Source organism: Haemaphysalis longicornis, unplaced genomic scaffold (assembly GCF_048455015.1).
Source record: "Haemaphysalis longicornis isolate Haplotype H1 unplaced genomic scaffold, Haemaphysalis longicornis Haplotype H1 scaffold_1, whole genome shotgun sequence".
Classification (NCBI taxonomy): Eukaryota; Metazoa; Arthropoda; class Arachnida; order Ixodida; family Ixodidae; genus Haemaphysalis; species Haemaphysalis longicornis.
In genome coordinates, this window is record NW_027526203.1 from 175494844 (window position 1) to 175507688 (window position 12845).

At 45.0% G+C, this 12845-nt stretch overlaps 1 protein-coding gene across 2 annotated transcripts in view; it reads left to right on the forward strand.

The window, feature by feature from the left end:
- The window catches only part of LOC144139624 (cytochrome P450 4C1-like), a 123599-nt gene that overhangs the window by 18070 nt on the left and 92684 nt on the right, over positions 1-12845 (forward strand). The window contains exon 3 of one of the 2 annotated variants that reach the window (XM_077671924.1): positions 3389-3477. The exons of the other annotated variant lie outside the window; for it this stretch is intronic. Coding sequence (XP_077528050.1) covers positions 3389-3477 — 89 coding nt within the window. The remainder of the gene's footprint in view (positions 1-3388; positions 3478-12845) is intronic. 2 annotated transcript variants of the gene reach the window in all.

The following is a 12845-nucleotide window of genomic DNA, read 5'->3' on the forward strand; positions in this document are numbered from 1 at the left end:
AACGAACAGACCCACCAAAACTGAAACCGACTGACAAGCTCTTAGCACTCAACAGCATACTTCGGTCCGTCTCATGCGCCGTCCACGAATTCAACGCTGATAATCACACTTGAACACCTAAAATTGTGACTCGTTGTTAGCGCCCCCACATTTTTTTTCGGAAGCCATTGTGGTTTTGAGCACACAAAAGGCAATATCGCACTCTTGCCGAGACACCGCAGACGTCGTGGCGACGGTCTCAGATGTGGAACAAATCAACGCGCATCTTCTCAGCTTGAACAGTGCAACCACGACACATTCACTGCCGCGTTTCTCCATCCATATTTTCTGACCCCTCGTGTGACCTCGCAGCTCCCGTCTCTCTTCCGAGGGCCTCGCGATTACCATAGCACCTTCCATACACTCACCAAATTATCGGCCTCTTCTCCCCGAAAGAGGCCGATGAGCCGCACAATAAAGGTGTCGCTCAGGCTTCGAAAAAGGACACAATTGACAACATATCCTTGGCTGCGAATATCTCTCTCGGGTACACACGCATCTCACATGATAAGCGAAAGCGGTGCCTCCGCAGTTCTTTATCGCGTCTCTATTTATACAAATTTTACGGAATAATAATTTATTGCTGAAAAATTACGGCGAGAGGGCTAAAAATGTGATTTCCTTGGTTTTTCCAAAAGCAAGATGTCCGTTGTAGCGACTTGTCTGGTCCAACGGAATCGCAGAGGAATAAACAAAGATAAAAGGTTCTTCTTTTCCTCCTAAACAAAACAAAAATCTGCAATGGTTCATTTGTCTATTGCTACTGTAGTTTCATATTTCCTTCAATACAAATGAAACCCTTTTGTAGGTGATTGTCCGCACTTCACGCATTTTAGCACCCACTAAAACGTTCACAGTCAGAATAACCACAAAGCTAATGCAAATATTTGCTCTTCCCACAATTACCGTAATGGCATGCGTTTTCTGCGTCAGTTTCCTCCCTAGTCTTGCGAGGAGCAGCACAGCCCTTCCACCCGTCATTCCTTCTCCGCGCTATTGCGGAGCGGGATGACTGGTGCTATTAGATTATCAATCCCGGACGAGAACCAACGCGGCATTTATTTCCAGCATATATTACTGTGGCGTGTAAAATCCTCGAACTACGCGCGGACTGTCCGAGGCTAGTCCGAGACTAAATCGAAGGTTCCCAGCGAGCTCCCTGCGCGGGACCTTAACGCACTAATTTTCCCGCTGCCTCGCGTAAGTGAGGAGCGGGTCAGCCCTAGAGAGAAAATCATGACGATGGCAGTGCGTGATGAAGTGCGTAACGTTTATCCTTTCGAATATAGTTCAAAAGTTGGTTCACCAAAAGTGCCTGCGGTACAAGGTACACGTGTCGTAATGGCAGGACGCGGAGTGTAAAATTAGACCACCTGCACCTTTAGCGAGCATGCGCGACCATTTGCATTCGATACACCTTTCTCCGTCCTGGCCCCCTCGTACCCAACAGCAAGACGCTTCCAATCGAGCTACTACGGCGTGTACCCAAGTCGGCCAGCTTACAAGGACTCTGGAAAACTTCCGATAAACGCTTTCATCCTTTCCTTTGCACCTGGAAGCACCGCAAAAGCTATAGTTATCACCAGCACGGAGCGGCACTGCGTGATTTGCTCGTCGCAGCAGACACGCCTTCCGTTCTGCTTTGCTTTTGTGGCTTTCTTTTCAAAGTGGCTATCGAATGCGTTCATGGTTGCAACTGAACGAAAGCCGGCCAATAGCCGCTACACCGCATAATGACGTACATGGTCGTCCACTCTTGGTGCAAACACCACGCAGCGTGGCCGTGCACCGCGGAGCGCCAGCGCACAAGCCGCGGCCGCGCATCGAAGCTAAGCGGCGCAGGCGCACAGGGGCTTGGAGGCGTCCTCAGCTAAAGCGCGGGAGACCGCCGTACTTGCTTTGCTGTGAAGCACGCCTAATTATCGGCATGCTCGTAGCGCCGCGACCGCATTGCGGGAAAGCCCACTTCACTCACTGCGGCGCGTTGTGTAGTTTCTGCGTACGGCAACTGAGCGCCACCTCTTTCCAGTGCCACGATCCAAGTTGAATGCATGTATTGTTGCAAACATTTCAGGACTGGTTTGTTTCGGGTTTGTGCATTTTCTTTCTCTCTCTCTCTCTCTCTCTCTCCGTCCGCTTTTCGGAAGGCAGCACTGGAGTACGAATGGGATCTTTCATAATTTTTTAGCAATCTTTTTTTCAATGTGTACTTAAAACAACAGATATTTGTGCTGGTTATATATGTTTTTCCACCAATACATTGCCATTTTTATTTTAAACGTTGATGTATACAAGACAAACCCGTGGTTTAGCCTCCCCGCAACGCGCTCAATTGACCGATCTTTGCAGCCGACCGTAAAATTTCAGCGAATGACGATGTCGAGCCTACGACTGGACTAAGAAGTATGGCCTGCGCCGTGGAATCACGCAGTGCAAGCATGGCATTTTGCATTGTTCAGGGCCACAACGCAGATGCCATTTTTAGATCAAAGGGATCCAGGTTGCTGCAATTCGCAAATTTTCTTTTTTGCGGAATAGATTCGGAACTCGAGTTCGCTGTGGTGTATCTTAACACCGGGACTGCATTAGAGTGCAGGTGCAGCAACCCGCCCCAAATCATTGACTAATTTTCCCCATATTTGTTCTCCTTTACATTACACTCGTACAGCATTACATTAAGTTTATTATAATCAACGCAGCACATTTTGGTCACTTTCCAATTTAGTCGAGAAAGTTATGTATTTGCATTTATGTCCACCTTATCACGTTTGCGCCAGCCAGCTCCGAAAGAATTGCGGGTTGGCCATGCTACAGTGCAACTAAATGACCAACCGCTGCGTCCGAGGGAGAAAATGGGAGGAATAACAATGACGCGTACAGTATTTCACACGAAAATGTAATATGTGCTGCTACACAACGCAAGTCAAAATGCAATGAAAAAAAAAAACTAGGAGTCATTCCACTCTGTGAAGGTGCATGACCAGCGAAGCTTTAAAAAAAAGCACATGATAAGAGGTACGTGACGCAGAATTCAGGCGAAATATATGTGCTAATTTCATTTCTCTCTCGTTCTACGCTACGAAGAAGGAGACGTATTCTGAGTTTGATCTGGAGTATTAAGTTTCGCTTGAAACGTAATGCTCTCCTAACGAATGGGCTGGCATAATATTGGTCCTGTCAGATCGCATGGATGCTGGTGCTTATTACTGGCCTCCTTTACCAGCTTGATAAGAATGAATGCTCATTCCAGGGCGTTGTGGCGAAATCGCCCCATGGAGATTTTTTTGACGTGTGGAAGTCCGCGTGATGACGTGCGTAATGTTAACGCGAAAATGCACTGTCTGCGCAGCCGCTGCTGTCAAGCACGTCGAACCTGAAGAAGTCGACTATCTATGACAAGTTGCATCCATGGCTTGGGTCAGGCGGCCTGATAACCAGGTTTGTTATAGATAACACCCCTCACCTTGCATACTTTGTCAGTGCCGGAGGGAGGTTGTGACGCTTGTTAAAGCCTGCTTTCTTTGTCCGACATGTTGGATCCGACGCGTCGGATACGACTTGCCGGGCCGACACGCGGGGCCGTGTCGGGAGACCGTTTTCTTTTGCATTCGCAAGCAGGACCACGACAGCAGTGTCCGTTCAAACAAGTCACTGGAATCAAGTATTGTGATTGGTTCATCGGACCTTATAGTACTTTTTGTTTACGCTCAACCGGCTATTGTGATGATTTGAGAAAATTTGAGTTTATTTCCCTCAGAATATATCGATTTAGAGTACTGATGGCGTGAATGTTGATATTGCTAGACGTAATTAGCCAGCAGCCGTAACGTTTATGTAGACGCAAGCACATTGGAGTGCTTCCCATAAACCGGTGCATGCACGGCGATGCTGCAGCTCGGCTCGGACAGGGTCACTCTGGGTCGGGCTATGAAGCGGCAACGGCACAAAATGTATCCTTTTCGCTTTTACGAATGTGATGTGGCAAGATAGTACTTACTTTGAAGCATAACCGTACTCCTAGCAATGTAACGTGCGTCCACGTACCAGCGCACCCTATGATTACGCAGAAACAAGCTCTCGCTCAGAGTATTGCATTCTGATATGGTGTGCACGGGCTGTCTACTTGCATTGTTGCGGCAAATGTTAGCGCTTCTTTCGTCAACTGGAATGATTGCTGGTAGTTTAAATTGTGCGACGCGGGGTACAAAATCTGATACGGAAATATTGGCAGCGTATATAGTTGTTTTGTTACAGCAACATAATTCAGTGTAGCTGTCCACATTTCTCAAACACACCTTTACAATTTCTTAACCCCATCTGCGGAACTGCGGCCGCCAGCGATCGTATTTAGAAACTGGCAAAAGCAGGATTAGTTCCATCGACTGATGCCGTGTTTTTTTATATTTTAATAGCCAATGCCGGCTTTGACGTCGTTCTTTGTGTTCTACAACGAGCTCACCTTTTCTGTTCGACTGTACGAAGGCTCTCACCTAGGTCAATATAGTTTTAGTCAGCAAATAAATTTTACAGAAAAACCTAACTAGGCACATATCTAACACTTCGCTGCTTATTTCCAGTACAGTTGTTTACAGTTAATTACGCTGATTTCAACACTACAAATTTTATTATTTTATTAGCAAATTAGCACAGGCTTCGAAGCTGGTCCAGGGATTGTAAAAACATGAGTCCGTACACAAAGTCTGAATATGGTGGCCATATACCTGAACACATGAGATTCATGAAACGGAATGTAAGTTTTTTTAATCACTCACAGATGCAGGTCAGACCTACCACCTGAACTTACTGGTGAATTCAAACCTGCCGTCTGGCCAAATTAATTTCAAAGAATTAGTTCACAAATTGCCTCCACCCTACCCTCTCCTTTCTTGTAGCGTGGGTTAATGCTTGTTTGTCGGATTGGAGCTAATAGCTGACACTTTCCTTCTACTTTTAATGGTCCCCATGGTAGCGTCCTTGGTCTCGTCTTTGAATTTTCTCTTCTTTGAATTTTCACGGAATGAAACTCACAGATCAAATTTTATTTCAGAACAAGACAGCCTTGTAATAAAACAGATAGGCCTCATAAATCTATAGATGCACGAATTAAGCCTTAGTTACAAACAAAGATGGCTACGTTTTGTTAAGAGCAGCTATGTTCCAATGAGTTACCAAGACCTAGTTCATGTCTGTAATTTCCACTTTTAACACTGTCTTCTGTTTCGAAACGGAGCCTCTTTCTGCCAAAGTTAAGCATGTAAAAGCACAACAAAAAGAGCTTGTTTGTTGAATGTTACCAAATGTCCTAAGTATTACAGACTTCAAACACAAAGTTAAGTGAACGAAACTACATGCAACAATAAATTAAGTTCATGCTAAACTTAAAAAAAAAGATTGGCCCACGATGACAATAAACTGCAGCATGGTTTATTGACATTTCATTGACGGGCACACAACTCGCAATGTATCAAATATTCCAATGGCTCATCTTCACAAGACATTATTGCCATTTAATCTGCCACGTGTGCACGTTTAACACTTCCATTTTGCACCATTCGTATTTTTCTTCTTTTGGGTTCCTGAAAACTAAATTGCTATTTGAGCATCATCCCGTAGACTATGTTTTTGCAATACGTAAAAATTAAGCGCACTCAATACTAATAATGTGGCTTAGAAAAGTGGGCAGTCAAATTAAACCAAGTTGAACGCTGCACTTCATCTGTGTTTTTGTGGTCTGCAGAATCTTTGCACACGTGTACTAAATTTAAAACGTACACATATGACAAACTTTTACAACTCACAATGTCCTTGTTTTATCTTGTCGGTTTATTAGCTTCTAGTTAACCCTGTTTTAGAGCTTTCCTTAGTCTCAGCAGAGCAGGAAGAACCGGTATGTTGTGGTGACTGCCTGCATCCTTTGAAAAGTGTGAAGCGCCACGTTCAACAGAAGATCAATGACTTTCCCAATGTGCTGTTTTGTTCATAACATGCATGTGCAAAACACGAGTCTCGATTACTCGACTTTTTACTTTTGTACTCGTTTTACCGTTTCTTGGAATAATACCTGACCAGATGAACTTTTGTCAAGCTTTTTGACTGTTCACTATAACCAGTTCAACTGTACCGGAGGGAAATCTACTGCTAGTGTCTACGGAAGCTGCCTTTCAATAAGTGTGACGGAACAAAAGCACTGTGAATGTTCTGTTATTATTTCACTCCGCTCGCAAACAATCTCAAAAGTTACTATGATAACACAAACTGGTGGAGGCATGAAGTGGAAAATTGAAGTGATAAACTGAATAGAAGATGGAAGTCCATCGACACGCCACTCTTGTCAGCACCCATGTGTGCATCCTGCTCCCCCCCTTAGATGTTATTTCACTGAATGGATCAACAGCACCAGATAAAAATCCACCAAAGCACTATCCAGTGTCGAAGATGAGTGAGGGCCTTGTTGCAGTTTTCTTACAAGCGCAGGCATACTACTCACTGATCAGCGTGGACATACCTTATAAGGAAGCTTCTTTATTTAGAATTATCAGGTATTGGGATAACTCTGTTTTATTAGGTACCTTGGGACCAAATTACTTGCACAGTTATGAGGCTTGAAAGCGATAGCTCAGCAGAGTTGCAGACGCAAGAAATGCGAGCCACTGCTGCCAGCCCAGTTCGTCGATTTTATTTTTGCACCTGCTCAGTGAGCAATTCCACTCACGGGATTAGTGAGCCTTCTATACTTGCCCTTTGGCAAATGCACAAACAGACAAAACTGCGATGAAATATGAATGGGGAGGACAAGGGCGATCCTCAAACTCATCTCTAATGCACAGCAACCTCACTTTCACTAAGCATTCAAGTCAACTGAATAATCGAGCTACAATTTTTTTCCAGACCCCCTCGATTGAACTTGTGTGCGCTTATCACTCCCTTGGGGTTTGGCTTCTGAACCATGAGTTCTGGGAGCTTGGTGATTTCTTGATCGCATGCCTCCATTACGAGGCTTCTTCTAATAAATACGTCCTTCCCATGCATGATGTGATTGACCACTTCTTTTCGCACAATATATGCAGGACATTTTTTGGGTTTGCAAGAGTGCCTACTGTTTTGAGTATTCTTAACAGTAAGCTTACAGACAAGTACCGTATTATTTTAACTTGTAGCTTTTTAATGACGTGACTGCTAGTTAACAAGCCTCTCATTCATCGAACGGCTGCAGCTAGTTGTTTACGTGTCATTGCCGCCTAGTGCGGGACCGTGAAAGTATTGGCGGTGAGCGCGACCACGGGCGGTGCTGCAAAGCGCGTCTCCGTGACGTCGGCTTAGGGACTCTCGCATTTGCCGTCTGCTTCACTGGCGCTCGCTCTCCCTGCTGTTTCTGTGCGCGTGGTTGACTTTTGATGCTTGTCCGCAGCATATTTTGCGTATGCGGAACTTTTTATCATAATATGAGACTTAAAATCGCATTCACTAGCTGAAAGCGTGATTTAAAGTATAGTTTTTGATACCGTTCCGGAAGAAACATTCCTGCGACGCCGGTCCTGTGCCGAGCGCGTAGAGTCGAAGCTAGGCGTCAGCTTCTGTATTGAGCATTCTTTCGAGCAAAGCGTAGATCCAGAGTCCAATAACCGACAACATCGACAACACAAGACCAAAACAATAAATTCCATGCCTTCTGCACTGTCGGATTTGGCAGTAGGCATCACAATTCCCGGTAATCGTATGCAAGGTAAAACAGTTTTTGAAACCTTGCTGAACGCCGGAAAGCATTTTATCATACCGCTTTATGTTGTCATGGCATGAAAGTATGCCAACATGCACTATGGGGCGCAAAAAGTGTAGGTTGATTTCCAAACAACCTACGGCTTTGATAGGTGCATGCTCGCTTTATACCAGGCTTCTAACCAGTATGGAGGCTTATTGAGCAAAACGAGTCACGTCCATGGTAAAAATACAGTGACACTATGCTTCTTCGGACCTGGAGGGATATTTCGGTACATTTCCCGCAGCCCTATCTTCTCAATATTCAGATATGCTTTATAGTAAAACTGCACTCGAGTGGAGGAGGACAAAACATTAACAGTAAAATCGAGCTCGGTAAGTGGGTGGGCTTCTCAATCCAGGTCAAGAGAGTAACAGTAATTTTCTTCAATTCAAGGAATGTTACCCTGGGTAGGCCAGGATTTCTTCTTTCTGCATGAAGGGGTTGGAAAACAATAAAATGCTGCTTGGGCATATTTATCGGTTTCAATCCTTGTTATACTGGAAACCAGCACGCATAAGATCTGTGGCGTTCGTTAGCGAGTATATCAAGTCCTCAAAACCGTAATCATGTCGCAACTGTTCGGGTCGAGATTCAGTTTGTTACATAGTGAAGGTTACAATAGAAATTAGGGGTGCAAAAGCCGCCTTCGACTACTCGAAAACGTTGTATGGGGCACGATCGCGGTGGCGTAGCATAAACCTTCTCATTGCATTTTCATGTGAATAAACAACACACGCTGCGGATATGCACCCTCTTGTAGCGGCCATAACGAAAGCCAATTTCTAAAGAAGGTAGTGTATGTCTTACAGCCCGAATAAAATATCGACACGAAATTTGTGAGCCTAACAAACATCCAGAAACCTCCTAATAAGACGTTTGTGACGGTGCAGAAAAATTATTGCGTTGGGCACAGAAAAAACAATTAGCTAATAGAAGACAACGAAAGAAATAGAAGACAGCCGTTGTATTTCCTGCTGCTCGATGCACGTGCGCGGCCTTATGCTTGGAGCGTACCATTATATCATAAAAGCATCTCAAAAATACTTTAGGGAAGTCTACGCATTTTTAATACTTATCGAGGATCTCTGAGCACTAAACCTCGCAAATAAGCTAGAAAGGACGAGTTGCACACTACCTTCTGAGCGATGCTCCAAGAAAGTTGTTCTCTCGCTCCTCGTGTGTTGAAAACTTGTGCGGCATACAGCTTGAAATTACTCTGTGAAGTCAGAAGCTGGCAAAACAACAGAATGACTGGAAATACTTTTTTTCATTGCACTAAAGCATCAAAGCGGGCGATTTATAGCGCGGGCACTGCTGCCCCTCACAAGCGGACGACAGCGGCGGGAGTGTAGTAGCGGCAGACGACAGCGGCGCGAGTCCCTAAGCTGTCGTCAGAGCCAGGGGGCGCAACTCAAATATCTCACCGCCAATAGCCGTTTTGTTTTAAAAGGAGGGAAGGGTGAGGGGTGTAAAGGAGAGTTTCAACCAGGCATGCAATGAATCCGAGATTTTCTGGCTAGTGATTGGACTAGAGCTGGGTTAGATTGGGCTAGAGTTGGGGTAGAGCTTGGACAAATGTGCAAAATATTTATGTCAGGTGCATGTTAGGAGTCACCGCCGCGGTGGCTCAGTGGCTAAGGCGTTTTGCTGCTGAGCCCAAGGACGGGGGTTTGATCCGGCCATGATGTCTGCTTTTCTCATGGAGGCGAAAACCATAAACGCTTGTGTGTCAATATTTCAGCGTATTTTAAAGATCTTTGGGTGGTCAAAATTAATTCAGAGCACTCCATTACAGCGCGCCTCATAGTCCAAGTGTAGTTTCGGCGCGTTAACCCCCGATCAATCAGACCAATGTTAGAAGCCGAGAGGTAAAAAACACCATTCATTTGCAGCGCCTTGTTTTCTCTTGCTGCAAAAACACTGCGCATGCTTCCAATAAGATTGCAAGTTCCTATAATGCCAATACCACGAAAGTACTTTTCACAAACGCTCTTACAGTCAAAGCTAAAACAGTCAGCTTCCAACCGTTCTAGTGCCCTTTTCCACTTCTCCCTATGTTCGGTGCCAGTGAGGAGACATAAGCGCGACACTCTTTCATTTTTGCTTTAGCACCTGGAATGGCAACTCAACACACAGCCCGATCTAGGCATTGTCTAGCTCATGACGCCTGTAGGTAACTTTATACACAAGGCACAAGCACATGAACTTAGTGCAACAGGGATGGTGTAGTGGAAGAACCACGCAAGGTAGACTGAGGCCTTGGCTACCCGAAATGGGGCTGAAAGCTTTAATGGCGCGAAAGCCTCCACGATGATGATAGTGATGGCTGGTGATTGAATGAATGAATGAGTGAATGAATGAATTATTTGAGGGAGAGAAAGCTTTAATGAATACTGATGAAGTTAGCCCCAGAAATGACCAGGCTTGCTGCGTCAGATGGGGGTTAACACAGTGACATAAAAAAAGAAAATAAATGGGGAAGGAGTACGTAGAAACAATGAATAAGAGGGAGAATAAAGTGAAATAGAAAATAGAAAAAAATAAATTTGAAATAGAATAAATAGAAAAAAAGGTCAGTACTAAGAGAAAAGATATGAGGATCTCAAGGTTATAGAACCTTGACCAATCAAGAGATAAAAAAATGGGAGCATCTCCACTCCGTCGATGATGGCGAGTGTGCGGAGCACGGGGACTCGAAATGACATCCAAGTTGCGCCCCGAGTGACATCCGATTTGCGCCCCGACCGTAATTTTATTTGAGCCGTGAGTTGCACCTTGATTATTCCCCAAATGAAACTGAAACTCGGCTCAAATCGAATTTCGCTTGATTTTCCCTTGAGGGTGGTGTGCGCACTGATGGACGCGGACGGACATTGGGAGGTCCTAAGGTACTCCGCACCGTTACAGGCGAGGGAACAAGCCGTTTGACTCTCGGGTGCTAACTCACGGTCGTAGCCCAATGGGTGATATGACTGGCACTAACTATGATCTACCAGACACAGGCTCGAATCCTGCCAGTGCCTGTGTGATTTTTTGCGATTGTAAATGCTACGCGCACGGACGCGGACGGACATTGTGCGGTCCTAAGGTACTCCGCACCTAAAAGTCAAAAGAGCCTTTGTCCCTAGCGCCGTGTCAGCGTGACTCTGTCACAGTTCACGAAAGTTATTCAGTTCTAAAAAGTTTTTTTTTTCGTAGCAATCGCACAAGTGTTCTTCTCCGTTTCGTGTTCGGTTGCATGCTGCGGGCAGTAGCCCAAAAGATGACACATGTTCTTTTTCATGGAGCATGGGAGGACTGCATCCTGCAGTTCGCCCAGCCTCTGCGTAAGCTTCTTCGAAGAGGGTGTTCGCTTTGGGGAGGGATTTTTTTTATTTTGTTTTTTTCTTCTAATCTTCTCGTGTTCAACGAGGTTAGAGCCTCAAGCGGGCGGACAAAAGGCTGAAAGTTCATAGGCATAAAATCTGAGTGGAAGAAAAATTAGAATTGGGCAAATGGTGGAAAACCTGGAAAATCTGGAAAAAGCCTGCAAAATCTCGATGTCATCAGCGATTGTCTAGAGCCGCACCGCCTTTGACATTTCTGAAGCCTCTACCACACTTGGCATACACTTGCTCATTTCTTTTGGTGTAATAATATGACTATGTGTTAAGCTTTTTTGCACAACTTCGGCGTCATGCAGAATGTCAACCCAAGAGGGCATGCCATGCAGTTAAGCTAGAAAGTTTTAATGTCATGCGGCAGAGCCAACTTTTACTGCTCTATTATTCCCAATTTTTGATCACTCGAAAACATTGAATACTTGGAATGATAAAAGTGCGCTGCAAATTGAATAGCAAACAGTATTCTGAAAGTGTTCAATGTTTCGAAAATTCCCACTCCTCTACTTTATTCTCCTGTGTGTTTAGCGTGAATTTTTGTGCGGGCAGATGAACAATATCTGTGTGACGCAGCTAAAGAATTTTGTCACTTAAAAAAAAAGAACAGAAGAGGCAGGTTTGGGCAGAGTAGGTATCACCTACGCAGCAGGGGTAGAGAACTGTTCTTCCAAGGCCCCGAAACCTACTGCCGCTTTTCCTCAGCCTGTCACCATTGAATGTCATGGCGAGATAGAAGAGTCCATTGGGCAACTTTGTTGACAGCTGCAAGGCATCAACTGTGCTCATGCAGCTTGTGAAATGAACTATCGTTAACATGCTTTCACGGGAACCCTAGCCGACGTTATTACAGTAGAAGTCATGTTGAGTACGCACAGTTGAGTCCACAGTTTCTCAACGCGCATGTGGTTCGATACTAAAACGGATGACTGGGCGAGGGAAGGAATGTGGTTAGAGGAAACAGGTTTTAAGTTGGGATGTACAACAACCAGGTATGCTGTGTTTCTCTGGACCTCCAGCTTAATGTTAAAGCATTGTGGCATTCATATGGTGCATGCAGAGCAAAAAATGTAATTTTATTTAGGACTGCTACAACTAGCAGAGAATGGAAACACTGGCATTGAGAGAAGGACTAGCCTAGTCTGGGCGAAGTGCTGCCAAATTGCTTACACGGTTGATATTGGACAGAACTCGCAGGGAGTCCTAGCCTTCCGCGTTTGGAATTAAACCAGCAAGTTTGCATTACAGGCCCTGATGCATACAAGGTATGAGGCTACCTGTGTGAGACTACCTTGCATACAACAGTACGTGCAAGGTAGCCTCACTCAACAAAATGACAGTGCTGCATGCACGCCTAACATCTATACGGGCGAAGCTGGGCACTGTCAACAACGAGATCGAGCCCCTCATTTCAGAAGATTACTTGGAGGAAGAATATACCCATGTACTGGAGTACACTGACCACGTCATCCAATGCTTGGCACAGCGGCAGCACTAGATGAATGGTGACCGATAGCAATACTCTGCAGATAAAACAGAAGCAATTCAAGCAATTGAACAGATGAGACGGTGATGGGCCTCAAACGACGACGTAACAAAAGAGGAATGTAAAATTACAAAGAATTGGGCTGGTCAAGATCAGTGCACAACTGTATGAGTGGCAGCCCTTC